The 19,530-nt window shown below is 47.1% G+C and overlaps 4 protein-coding genes across 4 annotated transcripts; 2 read left to right on the top strand and 2 right to left on the bottom strand.

Annotated features, from left to right (window-relative positions):
* Positions 1 to 1,948: 1,948 nt before the first annotated feature.
* F5891DRAFT_1195475 (uncharacterized protein) lies at positions 1,949 to 4,874 on the bottom strand (the record flags this gene model as incomplete). Its single annotated transcript, XM_041368132.1, has 10 exons — positions 1,949 to 2,080; positions 2,148 to 2,239; positions 2,296 to 2,647; positions 3,204 to 3,457; positions 3,511 to 3,817; positions 3,890 to 4,216; positions 4,268 to 4,584; positions 4,645 to 4,665; positions 4,725 to 4,749; positions 4,803 to 4,874. The coding sequence occupies 10 exons, from the start codon at positions 4,872 to 4,874 to the stop codon at positions 1,949 to 1,951; spliced, it is 1,899 nt and encodes a 632-aa protein (XP_041219784.1).
* Positions 4,875 to 5,356: 482 nt separating this feature from the next.
* On the top strand, positions 5,357 to 6,849 carry F5891DRAFT_1195476 (uncharacterized protein; the record flags this gene model as incomplete). The annotated part of the gene is made up of 7 exons (XM_041368133.1): positions 5,357 to 5,398; positions 5,457 to 5,478; positions 6,007 to 6,121; positions 6,173 to 6,349; positions 6,404 to 6,605; positions 6,666 to 6,675; positions 6,725 to 6,849. The coding sequence occupies 7 exons, from the start codon at positions 5,357 to 5,359 to the stop codon at positions 6,847 to 6,849; spliced, it is 693 nt and encodes a 230-aa protein (XP_041219785.1).
* Positions 6,850 to 7,694: 845 nt separating this feature from the next.
* Positions 7,695 to 10,689, bottom strand: F5891DRAFT_1131024 (uncharacterized protein; the record flags this gene model as incomplete). Its single annotated transcript, XM_041364610.1, has 14 exons — positions 7,695 to 7,729; positions 7,761 to 8,045; positions 8,078 to 8,433; positions 8,487 to 8,610; positions 8,657 to 8,802; positions 8,853 to 8,966; positions 8,994 to 9,256; positions 9,293 to 9,470; positions 9,526 to 9,646; positions 9,680 to 9,719; positions 9,771 to 10,153; positions 10,193 to 10,227; positions 10,261 to 10,403; positions 10,453 to 10,689. The coding sequence occupies 14 exons, from the start codon at positions 10,687 to 10,689 to the stop codon at positions 7,695 to 7,697; spliced, it is 2,460 nt and encodes an 819-aa protein (XP_041219786.1).
* Positions 10,690 to 11,850: 1,161 nt separating this feature from the next.
* On the top strand, positions 11,851 to 12,446 carry F5891DRAFT_1195478 (uncharacterized protein; the record flags this gene model as incomplete). Its single annotated transcript, XM_041368134.1, has 3 exons — positions 11,851 to 11,902; positions 11,964 to 12,270; positions 12,320 to 12,446. The coding sequence occupies 3 exons, from the start codon at positions 11,851 to 11,853 to the stop codon at positions 12,444 to 12,446; spliced, it is 486 nt and encodes a 161-aa protein (XP_041219787.1).
* Positions 12,447 to 19,530: the final 7,084 nt, after the last annotated feature.

The following is a 19,530-nucleotide window of genomic DNA, read 5'->3' on the forward strand; positions in this document are numbered from 1 at the left end:
TTTGACAAGAGTTGAAGACTCAAGTCCGGAGGACAGAAAGAGGACAAACTAAAATGATATTTGAACTGAGGTACTACCAGACATATACACGGGTTTATATACTAAGAGGATAACGAAACAATAAGTAAGCAAAGGTCCGAAGGCTATGTACGAAGCATGTGCAAAGGTTATCAAACACGAGTCGGAAATGAAGCATAGGTTAACGGATCAGTAATCATACCGGTAATAAGTATAGCCGAAACACCAGGAAGAGGAAATACCGAATAGGCTGTGTTTAATATTAAATGAACAGGAAATGAGAAGCAGATCTATGCATCGGACCGGACTGGATCTCAGGGTCCGAAGTCCGGAAGAGAAGCGTGAATATATGGGATATGACAGCGAGTGTACTTACCTATTTTGGTTATCATTTACACATCGCTGTTGTATCAGGTACGTGGGAACTACACGTGATACTAAGTCAGCCATGGGTTGGATGTCTTGGATGTCCCGGATATTCCAGGATCGAAATATTCTGGCCCAAATGGTCCCGTTCTGGTTTGGCCTTGCCGAACCATTCCGAACCATTATCGACTTCGACTGCGACAACTTCAGTCTCCACGTCAAACTGTTGTCTTCGGGATTTGCATTATTGGTTAACCAGGCTACCTTTAGCCTTTTTAAAGGTAAGTACTAATCAATCAAACTCTCACATGACTTGCTGTCACAATGTGCCACTGACTCAATGTTCAACCAACTACTACTGGGAGAATCTGTCAAGGCGCGCATCATACTCAGCGCATGCTTCCAAACAAGCACCTTCAGTCTCTTTTCAATTTCCTGCCTTCAATGTAGTTCCCAATACCCTTTGGCTCAGGTGACACTGCAATCAGCCAGTTCTTCACATTCAATGCTCTCTTCGCCATGAATGATGTGACCTTGATTGTGAGTACTAATTCTATCCTCGTTTGAGCTCGAGCCATGCTGATCTAAGTCGTTGCCCATCATTCGCAGTCTGTGAGTGTGTCGGTCCTCGTTCGAGTTTTAGCCATGGTTCACCTCTCGTGCCAACCTAACTCCCAGTACCCTCTTACTTCCTTTGGCACCCTCTCACTACCTTTGGAGCCCTCTCGCCATCAAGTTCGGCACCCTCTCGCTACCTTCAGCATCCTCCCGCTACCTCTTTGACTCAGGGACTGGTGCTCAATCTCATGCCATCGCTACCAGTGCACAACCCATCACACGCCACACAACCTGCGCCTATGTTGATGGCCACCACCTCACTGCATCCCCTCTCACTCGCTTGCTGTTCTTGCTGGCTGGCTCGCCATGTCTCACTCACCCACTGTCTCTTGCTCACTGTCTCACATGTTTGCTGGCTGCTCTCGCCCACTGTCTCTCACCCTTTGTCTCTCACCCTCTGTCTCTCGCCCGCTGTCTCTCACTCGAGATGCGCAGGTGTTCACATTCCCCACTAACATCGACGGTAAGCATTGGTTGTTATTGTGTTTTATTTCATTCTCACCATTTTGTATAGATCAAATCAGTTAGCTCTTGGATCAGCGGCTACAGAGGCAGAGGGGGGTATGTAGCCATGTCATTGGAGTAGCTACTCAATGTGTAAACTAGTATTTCAATGATGTTTTTTTCGCGCTCACCACTGAAAATTTTCAGGTTCAGTTCAAGTTTGGACCAGAAAAAAACCAAACTGGACCACAGAGAACAGTTCTCTGTGGTCCGGTTCTCAGTTCTCATCCAGGACCCTCTGAACTGGATTGAACCGGACCACGGCAGCACTAGGACCACCGTGCTTAATTTGTCAGTGAAATCCATACCATATAAGGCAAGTGCTTCCTGAGGACCTCATACACTTCAAGAATTTTAAATTTAGATGTGGTTGATATATACAATATTTGGTGCTGTAGACAAGTCGAGAGCCAAGAAATACCACGTACAAACAGACATAGCTCTAAGGAGTCGTCGGAGCACCTTCCACTTCCACTTCATCTTCCACTTCGTCTTCTGCTTCTTCTGTCTGCTCGACAAAGGCCTCCAATCCAAACCCTGGCCACTTGCAAAATTTATTGCACTTATGCTGCTTCTAAAACATGCGAACCGTGCATTCAATATTCCTGTCTCCAAAGATATCTTCCCCTTCACCAACTGACCTGGTGAAAAATATGATCAACATTGCAAGGTGAAATGCTATTGACACTCAGGTGTGTCAGGATCTGTGGGTGTGTCAGGAGCTCTGTACTTCCTATTGGGATGTTACTATCAGCAATGTATCAAGCCGCCAACAAATAATAAAATTACCTTGATAGTCCAATATGAAAGCCAAGCCACCCATCTTGATATACTGTACATGCTGTGTGAATGCAAAGAACACGGCTACTTCATAGCGATAATTGTCATAATCCAGCAGAGGGTTAGAGTCCATATTGTGAATGAACTTCACAAATTCAGCGTGTCCACCTTCAATAAGCTCCTCGATGAGATATCCCGCACATGACGACCCTACTTTCAAGCCCCCCTTGGCAGGAGCTTTAGAACCACGTTGAGAGTAAGATAAAGCCAAGCCAGCATCGACGAAGCGCACATGAGGGATTTCAAACAGTGGAGATTCAGTGGAAGAGGTAATACAGCGATCAATGAAGGCATATGTGAGCTGCAGAAGAGAATTAGACCAATATAAGATGTTCGCTTCCCTAAAAAGCTTGGGTGTTACGAACTCAGATAGTTCTTCCGTAACAACTCCAATAAAGGAGGGTCAAGTGTACGGTATCAAATGAACGACGACCAGAGGTAGAACTCTGGCGAAGTGATCGAGTAGTGGCTAGTCTCTTCGCAAAGAGCTAGATCGAAGGCACCCTTAGGTCCTAGTCTGGTATCAGGAGGAACTGAGTAGATTCAAGTTAAGGAAAATGTACAGAAGTAGCTAGGGTTTATATACATAAAGAAGAGTGCACAGACCAGCCCGTGAGGCGTTGTAAAAGTACAGGAAAAGGAAGTCAGAGATAAGGAGAGTCCTCATGGTCGACATGAGGTGCGCTAGAAGTAAGACGGGGATCAAGAAGTATAGTACATGCGTAGTCCTGCAGGTGATGATGGAAAAATGATGGGGTCATTGTAACATTGGGTATTTCATCAGTGAGAGCAAAACATCCTATTTTGTATGAAGGGTTCCCAGCGGATGTATACACCTTGTAAAATGGTCACTTGACTGCGACAGCCTGACCAGCGATCGATCCCAGCCCGCTTTCCATAAGAGGAGTGAGCGAAAGCCAGCCAGGATGAGCTGTCTTGAATACGCCAGCCCCTAGCATGCTGCATATGGATGCATTCACTGTCAGCTGTCCAATGATAGACTGTGATGAATCCAGTGTATAAGAACGATACTTGACATTCTTGAGAATGTCTGCAAGTGGACGAGTAGGGATGCGATAAAACTGAACGTGCTCAGTGTATGTGTTGAGCACTACAAGAAAGAACCAGTCAACAGTACATGCTGATAAATCACACCAAACTCACCTTGTGCAACATCCAAGCTTGTGGTGCCTCCACTCCTCAGTGCTTGCTTCAGATCACTGCGATCAGGTGAGCTAAAGAGGGATCTGGGTGGTACAACCTGCGCAGGTGCGAGTTTCTTGTGAGGTGGCAATGAAGACGTTGAAGAGATGCTCAGATTTTGCCTGTGTGACCGCTTGGTGGAGGCACTGGGCTGATGTGTTGATGGCACAATAGTTGGCTGGGACACCTCTGAGGCAGGAACAGATACCAGCACTGCTACGCGCTGATACACCTCCAAGGCAGGAACAGATGTTGGTACTGCTACACACTGATGACAAATTGTAACCTGCAACATATAGATGATCAAAACCGATGCTGGCTGAGACTCAAATCAACATACCTCCTCCGCTTTTTCAAGCCACTCCTCATACTCATTCCATTGAGCCTCGGGGATGACAACCATCAATGCAAATTGCTTGGTCTTGAACATCAATGCCTTGGAAACCTTCTTGCTTGTGACCATGCATTGCAACAAAAAATATGGGATTGAGGCCTTGTGCGTAGAGAGGTCAACCCACATTGCATCTCGAACAATGAACTCCTCGATGCACCATGAGAAACCTGCACCAAAAGTCAGAATTTTAGGAAGGATGGTATCAAAGGCGATCTCCATGAGCCCGGGAGCATCAATGCATGCATCAATATCTCTTTTGCCTTCACGAATATTCTATGACTAATGAGTGAGTGATGTGCTGGCTGAATAAGCAATACTACATACCCCAATTGGTACCCCATGTCCGTTTTTCCGTTTTCCACCCTCATGAACAGCTGAAATCTTGAGCATGATGGCGTCCATCGGTGGAAGTGCATATGTGAGCTTTGCCCAATGCTCATGCTGAGCACCATAGTGGGCATGGTTTTCTGAATAGCCCGAGGCACCACTGCTGCGATGAGTATGAGCCATGTCCTGTGGCTGCCCCCATGACAATGGGACTGTGATGTCTGGTCCGGCAGAATGAGTGGCTGATGCAGGACACATACTCTGACATATGTATGGCTGCGAGAAGGGAACAACAGGAGGTGGATTGATTGTTGCTATATGTATGAGTAGTCAATTAGTTTGAGTGCACAGTGATAAGAATAGATGGGACGTACACTTTCTCTGTGCTGCATTAACTGCCTGGCAGATCGTTCATGGGTCAGGAAAAGTATGGGAGCATTGTGGTCCATTTGACATTGAATTGGATTGAGAACTGGCTGCTGCAAAAAATGCTGATCAGTTGTTGTATGCCATGATGCTAAGCTAAGCATACCAGCAGTTCTGATGGGTCTAACTGACGTGGCTGCCTTGGTTTGATAGCGGGTGTAGCATGAACTGCATACATGGTGGCCATGTTTCCCTGGTTCAATAGTAGCGACATAAAAACAAGGAGCACCTTTTGCAATCTTTGATTGACAAGCAGGGCGTTCACAGAAAAAATCTTCCATAGCATATGCGTCTTCAGTGAACTGGGAGACGAGCTCAAACCGAGACTGAGACTGAGACATGATAGTGGTGGTAAGAATACAGCAAGACCACAAGGCTGAGTAGATTAAATATCGTTCAGAAAATATCTGTCTGGCGCCAGTGATAAGTTACACCTTGGAGATACTAAACATAAACAACACTTGTACCATGCTTGTGTTGTCTTGAGTAACTACTAAGACAAAAGTGCTCATCAAGATGCATTTGGAAAATATCTGTCTGGGTGGCAACTCACTTGAGCTACTCCTATGAGTTTGCAGAGACGAGCTTACTGGAAGTATCCACGCTACAGTTCTAGACCTCCACCTAGGGTCAGAAAACACCTGGCAAATGATCAGCTGCATGCTTGGTCTGCTTTCCATTGATGAATGCTTGCAGACCGATGTAATTCGGCAGTAAGTGGAGGTTTTGAAGAGCTTACTCACAGTTCTGGACCACCTAGGGTCTGTATCCCGGCGTCTTTGGTAAGTAATTTGTAATTCGGCTGTCACTTCGGCCGTCACAGTTCTAGACCTCCACCTAGGATCTGTATCCCGGAATCTGTTGAGTATAGTCAGTTATTGTTAGGAGTCCCATCCTGCTTCTTCTGCACTATCATATTACCTGTTCTTCTTGTCAAATCTGAGTTTACGTACCTGAACGGTCATAGCAGCCCACTGAGTAGCAGTCTAAACACATGACACACATAATCTCCTCGGTGACTGGGCCGATTCTCCCTTCAGGCTGCTTCTGCTGAATAGAACAAGGGTCCGAGTCAGTGCACACCATACTAGAGAATCTGCATTCTGCATTTGCTGTCGTGGTGCCACTGGTGTGGCAAAGTCAAACCACTTATATATCTATCGTTCACCGTCAATGTTGACCGTGCATGCTTGCTTCAATTCTCTCTCGTCTTCATTGACACCTGCGTGTTTGATGCCAAATCAGAATAAGCCATCCCATAAGTACTTGATGTTCTTCAACACTACTACTGTGTTGACGTCAAATTCTAGCACCTCTTGAGGTCATTTCTCCGCATATCTTTCAATTGTGGAAGACACGACAAACTGACAAGCAAATTGTTCAGAACCTATGGAATCATTATGATACCTCACACTATGGACTTGGGTAAGTCATCCAGTTGGAATGTATCTGTGGTGCTCGCTCACTTTAATCTAGACTCATGAAATTTGTACAGATACAAGTTGGAATGGGCCTTCTGCACACATGGCAACAGTCTCATACTGTCGAAAGTATTGGCGACGCTATGATAGATCTTCAAGAGATTTATCCCAATGCAGGGGCCCAGGAGATGGTCAGTTTGCTCTTTCATGAGCGAGCCATGAGTGTTTCAAGGTAGGAGCTATCTTGTGCATCATGTTGTCCACTGAATTTTCTATGATGCTGCAGAAACATAGTAATGGCATACTTCACTAAATATGAGGTCGACCTTGTTCGCCAGTGCAAGGCTTGTAGGCTCTGGAGAAAATGGTTCTGGGCAGCAGGTGTTAATGACTTGTTTGCTGTCAATCAGCACAACAAGTGGCTTAGGTTTGGGCTTGCATTACACACTGGCATCGAGCTGTTCTCTGGGTGCATCATGTGGATGCAAGTATGGCACTCAAACCAGAATCCACAACTCATACTAACATACTACCTTGAGACCATCCAGGAGCTTGGTCGTAAGTTGATTCTCTGTTCCATAGCCCCACCATTGATTCACTGTTGTAGACATGCCTATGGTTACTCAGAGTGACCCAGGATCAGAGAACTTCAGTATCACCAATGCTCACACCATGCTCCATCAGTGGCATGATCCAACACTGCAAGGTACCCTACAACATTGCTGGATGTGAACAAAGAAAAATATAATGCCGGAAATCACTTGGTCTTAGTTATGACGCCGGTTCACTCCAGGATTTGAGATTTATCTAGACCGTGGCGTTCAATCTGGCTGGTATGACTGCAGCAACACCTTGCAACGGTGTGTGGTTCATTTCTTACATTGCACAATCCTTATGCAGATGGTTTCAGTTTAATCTTTCGATGGGTGTTTATTCCATGGCTGCAACGAGAGCTTGATGGGTACAAGGACACCTGTAGCTGGGATAGTAATGTATCACTTACTCTTATCATAGTGATATTGTAATACACGAATCAGTCTGTTGTATAGTGTGCAGTAATACATTACTTCCCTAGGCCATACCGTCCCCTAGTAGGCAATACATTACCTCACCAGGCCATACTGTCCCCTAGCCATAGGCATGCAGATCTGGTATGTTGTTTCTTGATCTCATAGATCTGGACCATCTGGTGTACCTTGCGATCTTGATAAGATTGGCTTCTAAGTTCTTCTAAGTTCTTTTGGTCTCTAAGTTCTTTTGGTCAATGACTCATGCGTGATTACTAATGTTTCAAGGACAGTACATGAACGGATGTGCTACAAATTGTCCTACAAGTGGGGTTGTTCAGCACTGACAAGGTCCGGTATGTCTTTCCACAGGTTCTGAAAAGAGGCTACAAGCGAGAGATGCAGTGCTGCCTGATGATATGCGTATGCAACTGCTCCTCCCTTATCAGCCAGCTCGAGGGCTCGAGTACTAGCCTGTCCACTCCACCACTCCACCTGCCACTTCAAGAACACTACAACCCTTCACATCTCCTCTAGTAAGAGCTCAACTTCTTCTGACCAGCGATTAACTCAGGCATGTGCTTTACACCACTCCACGTGGACACCTATGACATTGTAGTTAGCATCATATAAAACTATGCCTCATAAACTCACAGTCCTGAACTTGCTCATTCTCCGAGCTGCTATTGTCTGCCCGTGAGTCCAGCCAAATCCATGAGATGGTCCCAGTACCCTGGCTCTCCATATCACCCATAGGTCGGACATCCGAATCCAGGAGTGGTGGAAGGAGAATTTCCCAGCCAGACTGGTGAAGTCGATGGCTGAGAGTCAGGAGCGCATTGCATGCGTGGCGGTACTTTTCGACGCTAACCTGCTTCCTCAGTTCCACACCATTGATGATGGCCTGCGTGCATGTAGAAGCTGCTTGGCCATGTATGTTTCTATCCTTGTACATGTATATAGAGACCAAAGGCGAAGGTGTGATCGGAGTTCGGTGAGAGCATCCAGAGCTTGCGCATGGCATAACTTCCATTCATGTGCTGCCAGGCTCTCGTTGCACACTGTCATAGGTTGGAGTTCTGATGGCAGCCACAGCTTGAAGGTGTCAGGATTTAGCTCCACTGTATTCAACATACTAGCGTCCGATGTTTGATGATGCAGTTGGGACATGACAGGCATGTACAACTCCTGGACATGGGCCCATGCATCCAGACGACGTTGCAGAGTAGTGATGCGTAGCTGCATGTTACTCTTCTGCTTGTCTGTAGGGTGGAGAGACGCACTAACAATGTCCATCTTCAGGCGCTGTCTGCCGGTTTTTGTATTAGCGTGATGAACTTGATTCTTGCAGAGGAGACTTACTGTTGGTCTTGCAGATCCATGCCAGTAGTGATTAGTCCGCTGGGAGATATATCAGTGTGCAAGGAGACATTGGTCCCAGCCTGAAGCTCAGCGAGTTGTAACCAAACTGCTGCCTGTGTGATACCTGCTAGATATTAATATATGAACTGAAACAAACAAAGACTACGCACGAGTATAACGACTTTCAAATGGATTGGAGTTAGAATTATCCTCCTCCCAGGCTTCTACTTCCTTCCTCCATTGAATGATGAGAGTAGGTTGGATGGTATTCTCGAGCTCTGTGAGTGCTTCCCATATTCCCTTTTCCACTTGACAGCTTCACGAATCTTGCGCAGGAGCGTTCAGCCTAGTTTCCTGAATAAGTACAGGATAATAAAACTGAAAAAGAACAGACCTAACACTATGATTTTTTTCCAATTCCAGTCCCCAAAATGGTTGTCGAGGGTATCCCGACGGGACCCAGGACCCATTTCTTTGGTACTTGAAGCGACACAGTTTATGTTGGACCATCCATGCTTGGGAGCTTCCCGTCCATTCGTCCGATGTGTTTGGTCCAATTGAATGAAAAATTCTGCTGATACTCTTCTATGTGTGCTTTGAGGTGGAATTTCAGAATGAAGAACCGGATGGACATGGAGTAGTGAGGAATATGTAATCTTGATGGCATGGCTTCCAGCAAGTCTACTGTCTCCGACACTGTTTGCCAGTTTCATGTTGTGTCTAGCGCAGTCCACAGCCCCAACACCTGTCACTGCGAGACCACAGGAGGACTTCGTATCTGCTAAATTGACAGCATTGTGACTTACGCACGTGCTGCACTCTTGTTTCACACTGGCTTGATCTGCCAGGTATGACTTGTACGCAGCCTCCTCAACAAAATATGCCCACCCAGAATTGAGGTTGGGGTCGATGTTATCCAATGAGACTGCCTTCCATTTGAGCCGGAAGTTCACATCGATTGCAACAAATAATGTGTATTTCCACCTGAAAAGAGGCCCATCAGTTTGAGTACCTTGCTTAGCATGTGATTAGTATTTACCTAACAGTTAGTGGCACATCTTGCCAGCCCTCTGGTATATTTTTCCCAGAGTGCGGGCACACTGGGCATTGCGCAGCTAATTCGCCCGCAGAGGTGGCGATGACACCAGCAGGATCATGGCCTCATCCTGCGCGACGAAGCTGCATGAGATGACACCATTCACGCACAATATGCATGAATGCAGAGTAACGATCCTAGAAGTCATATATCAGTACTCACAGTATTTATACATACCAGCTACATACCCTTATAGGTAACAACCCTGCATTATTGTTTCGTCTTGCTAGGGATTGGTAGAATTCATATGCGGAAACCTTACTCTTGAATGAGAGGAGATGGAAGTGCTCGAGTAGACTGAAGGTCGCAGCAGTATGAGGCTCAGATGTTGTAGCTGGATACCAGTGAGCACGAAGTAACTGTTTGTAGTGCACCTGACTGCTTGCACAGCCACAGAAATCGAGCATGATCTCATGAATGCCATGGACATCGATTACAATGAAGTCATCCCCGGTAGAGGGATGAGGGTTGTAGCAGATCTCACCTGGATTATGACCTAACTGCATGCAGAGACTGATTTGTTTCAGGGAGGTGCACTGGAAATATGAGTTACTCCACATATGATAGGGTGCTGTGAGTCTTTAATTAATATAGCAAATAAAAGAAGTACATACATCAATCCTGTGTAAGGGATTGCTCATGTGACTGTGAAGCACACACTGGTTGCAAAGCATTCACATCCCAAAGCAATCCCAACATCTGAAAACAGGTGCAGCGAGACCACAAAAACATGAATCTCCTGCATTTCCACAACCCTTGAGGTGCAGCGTTTCATCTAGAAATGCCTGGCACTCAGGGATCCAGGCTAGTAATGGTGCATCCTGAGGGGTAATTTGAGTTCTGCAGATATTACAAGACAAATAAACTTACCGTAGCAGTGCATTTCCGCTTGTCAGAGGACAGTTCGCAAATGAGTTCTGCTGAGCCCTCCTTACATATATTCTGGAGGGCATTCATCCCAATCATCACCAAAGAGAATCCACTCATTGGATGTGATGTGTGATAAGTCAGGGGGAGAAATAGTGCTCGCAGGAATACAACTTGTGTTGACGTTCGTGCGACCCTCAGAGGTAATCCCTGCTGTATGAAGGTGCAAAAGTGGGGCATTGTCTGCAGTTAACGAGGAGGGCACAAATTGAGTTCGCTCAATTTGAGCAGTCTTGACTGGGCGTCCTGCAGGCATAATGGATCTTGACTGACAGAAAGAATCTCAAGGCTGAAAATGCTGAAGAACCTTAGGAGGATCTTGGAATATATATATATATATTTCTTACTGTACCTAAGATTTCTGCTGCTTCACTCTGTCCTATCACCTGGCTTGTGAGTCTAACTGCAGACAGTAGTGTGAAAACTGCTAACAAGTACTTACAGACAGCATGCAGTCTCCTTTGACTCAGCCTGTTAGCACGGCCTCCTTGATATGTAGATGCCAAGGTGAGCAAATCACAATCAGTTGGCATTGCCCTTCATAATCAAACATCTATAACCAGATGTGATTGCATGTGCCCGTTCAATTGTGGCCTTGCACTTTCGAACACAGGTGTTACGTTTTATGCCTGCTCAGGTGGAGTGGCTGAAAGAGCGCCTACCAGCCTACATGACACACCATCCGAAGTCTGAGGAAACCCGACACTTGATTGAAACAATGCTCACAGAGTTTGACACATTGTGGCCAATGCACCAAGAGTTATGGCCGGGATGCGACACTGATGCTCCATTTACCGATGATACACATGTAAAGCTGTTAGCCAAAACATCAATCTATCGAGCGGTAAGTGAATATGCACATAATGAGCGCCAGACATTTCCACTGACCTCAGAGAAGACTATAACCAGCTACCTGTTGTGGACAACACAATACAAGCTGCGTCACAAGAAGAATGAAACAGGAAAGGAACCTGCCAAATGGTTCTGGTACTGGGGCATTGGGCAAACTTGATGTAGTAGTTATTACAACTTGTCCAAGATTCACATGTGTTCCGGCCCCATATGGGACGAACAACGCCAAGTGAAGGCCTATGATGGACTATCTCTGTGGACTTGCCTGTATTCACTGTCGAGGATTATGGGTGTGTGCTCAAATTCTCGGGCTATAAATCCCAGAGTGATGCATCATCTACTACTGACAGCAGCTCTACTACTTATTCAACATCCAGCCTCGAAATCATGACTCAATGTGTGTCTCCTTCCAGTCAGACTGACACCGTGGTGTCTGTTCAACTGGAAGGTCTGATAAATATGCTTCAGGGTCTCTGTCTCAAACACAGGATGGCCATATCAGTGGTGTTGCTGGCTCGTTCTGATCCAGATACACCCAAAGGTGAATCTCTCAGTATTGTTGATTTATTATGACTGACATGCCAGCTTCCTCAATGTTTCAGGGCCTGCCCCAGCTGCTTCTACCACCAATATCTCAGTGCCTGTTCCAACCACCAAGGCTCCCTCTGTCCCTTCCGCTGCCCCTGATGTAGCTCCAGGATGGGTATATGGGTCTGTCACCCTCTTGGCAGACTCTGATGATGAGAAAGACTCTACCGATGACGAGGATGCGTCCAATGCAGCCAGTTCTCTTGTGGATGCCTCCCACATCCATCGTTACCGTGGCAAGTATTTCAATGTGCCCATTAACGATAAGGTGCCCTTGTACTATATTACGAGGGGTCGGTACATTGGTGTTTTCTCAGGCTGGTAAGCTAAGTTTGCTTCATTTATCATGTTGACTAAATTTTCGTCTCAGGGATGCCACTGGCCCCAAGGTTCTCGGTGTTTCTCATGCTATATTTCACAAATTAAACACTGTTGAGCAAGGTATTATGATTGTGAAGCATGCAATAGAACGTGGCAAGGCAGTGCAGATAGTCTAGATCTTAGCAGTGCATAATATTGCTCAGTCGTTCATACTGGTCCATATGAGCAGTGAAAGACGTTGAACAATTACAATTAAAGTCTGAGCCCCTTCAGTGACAAATTCCGTATTATACGGGCCAGCGGATCATGGGCCCATGTTGTGTATATTCTTGATGATGACGGATGGGCCAGGACACATATTATTTCCAATGGAGATGGGTGGGCCCATGTATGCCAATGATATATATATCCTTGATGTTGACAGATGGGCCGGGGGAATATGATCATTCATGGAGATGGGTGGGCCCATCTGGGTAATATGTAGAGTAGGATATTATAGACAGCTGGGCTGAAGAGAGATGTAAGGCAAATATTGTTATATAGACGGGCGGGCCGATGGGGGTGTATTACATATATGGGTGGGCCGAGGTAGGGGAATATTACATAGATGGGTGGGCTGATGTGGGGTGTATTACATATACAAGGGGGCTGACGTGAAAAGTATTACATATACGGGTGGGCTGACAAAAGGGATATCAAATAGACGGGTGGGCCGAGGGTGCGATAAAATATTTATTACATAGACAGGTGGGCCGAGGTGGGGTATAATTATATAGACGGGCGGGCTGACGTAGGATGTATTATATAGACGGGTGGGCCAACATAGGATGTACATACCTACCATCTACCACCAAATCTAAACCCCTAAGCACAAAAACATGAATCGACCATGTGTGGCATTGACCAATAATTGAGGACTGAAGTGGAAAAACCCCACACCTGAACCCTGGTGTGCAACATATCCTATTTATAAGCATGGACACCAGAAGCACAACACTCACAAAAATATATATGTCAAATTTTCAGTGCCAAACCCCAAACCAAGATGTACCAACCCCTGAATCCCAAAACCCGAGACTGCTGGGTCTCGGGTTTGGGGGTTTGGGGGTCTGGAACTTGGAACTTGGTATGTAGAACAAAATATATTTCAAACATGGGTAAGTCAATGTGTTTGTCAATAAACTCATTTGTAAATCAAATTTTATTGATCTCCCCAAATTTCCTGAGTTCCGAGTTCCGAGTTCAGGGACCCCCGAACCCTGAAACCTGAGACCCGGCAGTCTCAGGTTTGGGGATTCAGGGGTTGGTACATCTCGGTTTGGGGATTGGGGGTTAGTAAAATGTTTACAGATATACGTAGGTTGATTTAAACATTGTCTGAGAGATGTTGTTCATCTCAAATGTCAAATCCTGAGTTCCGAATTTCGGGACTCGGCACCCGGCACCCGGGACTCAGGGTTCGGCACTGATAATTTGACATTCTGGTGTTTGGGTTTCAGGTGATATCTACCTCAATCTACAGTTTTGAGTTCTGGATATCGGGAGTGATCATTGAATCATTCAATTGTGGCATAGGTAACATGCATTGAAAAAGATTTATGTACATCTATCACTGAGCAATTATGTAGCCATCTCAACCTCCTCACCAGGAAGATCAACCTTTCCCTCAACATCCATCTCCTCATCAGGAGAAGCATATTCTGGCAGGAGGTTACCTGGTTCATTAGGGACCACAACATCACCAGAGGATTCTGGCAAGAGGTTGCCTGGTTCATCCTGGAGCACAATTTCACCAGAGGATTGTGGACCCTCAGGCTGAACTTGGATGGGCTCAACCATGGGACCTACCATAGCAGATCCATGCTCAGGCATCAAGGGTGTGGGTTCCATCACTGAAATGTCCAAATCAATGAGGTTGGAAAGTGCAGAGGGGAGGGGTGACATGGACGGGGGGGACCTCCTTGATCAAGCAACATTGATGCATCGGCCGGTGTGTCTGGACGTGAAAATGAAGGGTGCCGATCGATTACCGTGCGCCGGAGGCTCTCATGGAAACATTGCAGGGTATCAATCCTAGCGTCCTGCTCCTGCACCCAAGCCTCAAGAATCGCGATGCGAGCTGCACCATCCCGAATCGCGATTGCCATGGAATGGAGATCCGGCATGGGAACATTGAGTGCTGCATGAGGCACTGCGACACTGGCAGACCTGACTGCTAAGTAAAAAATTAGGTCAGCCAGTCATCAAGGGTTTGGGTGACTTACCAGCTGGCGCAGGTGTAGGGACAGGTGCAGCTGCAGGTGCAGGTGCAGGTGCAGGTGTCTTCTTGATGGTGATGGTCTTGCTGCAACCACGTGACTGCACCTGGGGTGTAGTTGCAGCAGGGATGGCCAGAGGTCAGGACGGGCCACGAGATTGACTATGAGTTCGGGCCCTTGACTGGGAGGGAGACGGAGCATTGGATGGAGCAGGGGCAGGTGTCTTGGAACGCGTCCGGCTGGTGGTAGACTTCCCTCAGATCCATTTGGGTGGGGATCCCAGAGATGCAGGGTTGCATTTGATCTTCTTGGGGGAGCAGTGGATGCAAGACAAACAGGGGAGACTGGTCCTCTTGTCCAAACGAGTCGCACAGGGCCAATTCTCCCTGACACAATAATGGCAGGGGTTGTTCTGTGGTATCCGTTAGTAGATGGACCAAGGGGAATTAATTGGAGTACTCACTGGGCTGGGAATGGTGATATCAAATGTGGTATTGGCCAGCGGGTCACCATCCAAAGCACTGGAAGTATCTTCAGAGGGCTCCTCACCTTCCGGACAACTGCCGGAGGTTGCCTGATGAATTGTGAATACACATATGAGTTGCTGGAGAACTTCTAAGACTTACCCAAGCCTCCGGACGACTGCCCCGATCCTCCAGATGACTGATGCGAGCCTCCGGATGACTGATGGGAGATTTCTAATGTAATGGGAATGAGTGACAATTATACATGGGAGGTCCGGACAAGTCTGAACGACTCACCGTAACCTCCGGACAACTGCCGGAAGTCAGCTGTGGACACATGAGCATATATTTAAGGTCCAAACGGATAAATCAGACTTACTGAAGCAGGCCCAAATGATTGCTTCTTGGGGGAACCAGGTGACCGAGGCGACTGGGGCTTCCTTACAACAATGGTGGAGTGCTGGGGAAGGACGACCTCTGGCACTCCACGCGAAATCGGCTGCAACAAATTGAGAGCACGTCACAAATATGCCAGAACACATACCTGAACAATTGGGTCTTCATCATCTTCCGACTCCACAAATGGCTTCGACTTCAGGAGTTGACTTGACTTGACACACTTGTGTGCCTTCATCGCCGACTTTGGAGGTTGGGAGGAGTGTCCGGAAATCATCAGAGACTTCCTTTTGTTGCTCCCCCCAACTTCTGGCTCCAGGTCGACGGAGGTGGCCTTACCTTTTCCTTTGTCCCGGACCTCAGGGGTCGTCTTGCCAGAAGGTCCGGCGACGATCGGAGGTGAGGGAATGATGGGGGTGGGGGAAGGGACAGGTGCAGGTGAAGGGACAGGTGGAGATGGAAGGTTGACAGTCAGTGGACCAGTGGAAACATTAGGGACAACAGGGATATCACAGGAATTGTCACCCAACGCCTCCCAGGCATGGACTTGCTTGCGCCAGGCGTGTCTAGCCACCCGGGGGTCATCATGGCCAATGCTGAACCAGTTGGGCAATGCCCGGGGAGTCATGGAACACACCCTCATCAGCTCCTTGGAGCAGGACACCACAATTCCAGGGATGTATTCCCCTTTCTCATAGGCCCGGATGATGTCAGCCTGCCTGGACATTAGAAACATTAATGTTACACTAATGTGATGAGTTCAACATACCAAAAGAGTGGTGACTTGCATTGTCAGAGCAAGGTGGACGTCCACTGAGCTGGCCAGGATGTGCCGGGCGCCGGCAATGATGCCCACAAGTTGAGCAGTGGATGCCTTGAGGTCGGCCAAGGAAGATTGAACTTGAGTAGACATTTGGATTGAGTTGAGAGATGTGAGAATGTTGAAAGCAGGGTGAAATCTGTTATCACTAGAATGAAGTTTCAAAGAAACAATACAATTGAAGGATGATGTTGAAAATCGTTCATTGTTTGTGTTTGTTTGGTCATGATTCAACTTTCAGCAATCGCCGGCCATCTGTTGAACTTCGACGTTATCAGTTATCAATCAGTTCATCAGTTCATCAGCTCATCAGATATCATGAGTTCTCAACCTGGGGTCAGATTTCATGACCCTCTGGTCACTGAATTCACTTCAATGGATGTGGATGAGTCCTCCCAGTCCCGGATGTCCCTTGGTATGTTTTGTTTTTTCTTATTTCAGTCAATTGATCTGACATGGTTTAGATCCATTAGATGATATATACCTTGGGCCGGATGATGAGTTAGACTCTGATTCTGGGTCGTCCGGTGGTTTGGATGTGTTGAATGTGATTCCCGGTATGTTTTCCAATTCAAATGTACATATTCCACATGTGCAAATTCGTCACATACTTCCAGATCCATCATCTCCGGCTCTGGCAGATGGACTGGCCCTTTACGATGACCTGTACTTGTATCTTGGTCCAGAGGATACCTTGATTTCGTCTGATGATGCTCCGGTTGTACCCGTGTAGAGACTCGTGTGTCTCATGGTCTGATATGACAAGTTTTCACTAAGGAGTACATAGCACGAACTTGTAGCATCACTCCGTGCGCTACCCGCAGCTATCCCTATATGAGGCGCAGCTTTCCCACGCAACACGCGCCATGTGCGCACCATTCCCGCGCTTTGCGATGTATATGCGCGCACGCGCGTTCCCGCGCTTGAGTGCCCTATAGCACCAGCCATCCAGAAGCATCCATCCACTGTCCACCAAGCTCCCTAGTGCGTATATTTCCATTTCCTTTATTAGCATATTGTTCTGTCTTTATTTTTATCATGGATTCTCACTCATATATATCTTTACATACCTACTCGGTAACACTTCGGCTCCGCATTACAGCGCTTAGGCGTGCTATATAAGCTCCAGCAGTACATACTATTACGGACTTACTTTCCATTTTTTGACAACTTACTTTTCCTACCAGTCACTTACTAGTTAGCAGAACATAGTAGAGATCTATTTGTTTACACTTCAGATCACTCTTCTCTTACCTTGTATCATATCATCACTTAAGTTTAGTCTCTCTTATTTCCGCATACACGCGCGTGCTTTCCCGCGCTTCGCGCAATACACGCGCGCATTCCCGCGCCTTGTGCGCACCTGTGCTTTCTCGTGCTTCACTTTGGTGCACACCTCTAGATCCTTGCTGCACTCACTTCCCCTTTAGGGTCGAACACGCTTGTCATCTCAAGCATAGCAGACTAGGCAAACGCACAACCTTCAACATTTATAGATACAGTCTGGAGCATCTTTTGTTCCTCGTTGTATTGTTGTTTCTACAACTGGAGCCCACCACGAGGGGAGCAGTCAGCAAGATCTAGTTCCGCGCATTTTGCACATATAGGTCAATCTCTTTGCAATTTCAAAAGCTAATCATTTTCTAGTCACACATTCTCGCGCCATATTCCCACGCCTGTGCGCCTCGCGCGCGCACCTTTCATGCGCTTCAATGCCTTTTAGAATGCCCATCCGCGGCACAGCAAACACGCCCAAGTTCAACGGCACTACAGACAACCTCGCCGAGTTTATTGACACCTATGAGCAGGTTGCTGATGAAGCAGGACTCCAAGGACTTGACCACATCAAAGGTATTATCCGCTACCTTGAGCGCGATGATCGAGAACTATGGGGAGGCATGCCTGAGGTGCAAGTAAGCGATTACAACACATTCATGAACGAGGTGAAGGTAATGTATCCTGGATGGGATGGTAAAAGACGCTACGTGCTTGCAGACTTGCGCACCACCGTGCGCAAATATGCTAACAAACCAATGTCCTCTTGCACAGAACTAAGCAGTTACCTGCGCACATTCAGGAAGGTCATGCAGCCACTTATAGATGAAGACCGTATTGGAAAGGCTGAACGCGACTGCTTATTCATGGAAGGAATCCCTAGCGATGCTCAGGCGCAAATTTGCTTGCACCTTATGATCAAGTTCCCTGACCACCATCCATATGACCCATATCCATTTATGGATGTCTTCGCAGCTGTGCAGTTCCTATTACCTGCGCGCGCTTTTCCCGCACCAAGCGCACCAGTAAGCACACCAGTTACGCACCTGGGGTAGCGCCAAGCACACCAGTGCAAGCTAAAGTGGCTAAGTGCAAAGATCGCTATCACGCGAGCTGCGCAACCCAGGATACAACCATTAGCGCTAATGCGACAGCTGGACTCTTCTATCGCACACACTCAGATGTTGTACTTGGCAAAAGGCCACCAGTTCCTATTCACGTGCTGTTCCCGTGCCTTCGCGCAAATCACGCGCACCTCAACCATCAACTGTGCCAGCATACAAAGGTATACAAGACTGCATCGCTTTAGATCATGAACTCAAGCGTGCGCCCGTGAAGCGCAACCAGAAGCACACCGCAGGCGCCTCTTCACCTTCATCATCAGCATCATTCGCATTGCAAGTCAGGGATGACTTTAAACATCTATTGCACACTCGCGCGCCATCACTCGAGACATGCGCGCCTATCGTTATCGCATTGCCAGAAGTCAGGGATGACTCTAAACATCTATTGCACAATAATGCACCCATTATGGACGTTATTACACCATCGCTTGAAATGCGCTCGCCTATCGCATCACTCAAGCAAGAAGTCACACCAATTGCACCATCACCATCACCGCATTCACCATTCGCATCATCAGAGGTCAGGGATGACCCTAAATATCTATTGCACCTTAGCGCGCCTATAGAGGAGCCTCCTACCGCATCAAAGGCTCAAGTCGCACCTTGCATCAACCAGAGTTTGCCTCTGGTAACTCCACCTGCCACTAACACTCACACGCACATCGCGCTTTTTGCTTCCAGTGACTATCGCATGCCGGTAAAGCATCCGTGCATCATGCCGCCTAACCACCAAGCAGAGCATGTCTCAGGCGACCCTGGCGCGACTCAGGCGCACCATATTGCGCCTGAGGACGCGCAATGTGCGCGCCTAGAGGCATTGTATATTTACCCTCGTCTCATTTCGCGCTTTTTGTCTTTTTCATGTTTGAAGCTCTTAAGGAGCTATACAACAATTCCAAACACTTCAATTTCATCTTTGCACT

This window comes from Suillus fuscotomentosus (assembly GCF_016647785.1).
Source record: "Suillus fuscotomentosus strain FC203 chromosome Unknown F5891scaffold_83, whole genome shotgun sequence".
Lineage (NCBI taxonomy): Eukaryota > Fungi > Basidiomycota > Agaricomycetes > Boletales > Suillaceae > Suillus > Suillus fuscotomentosus.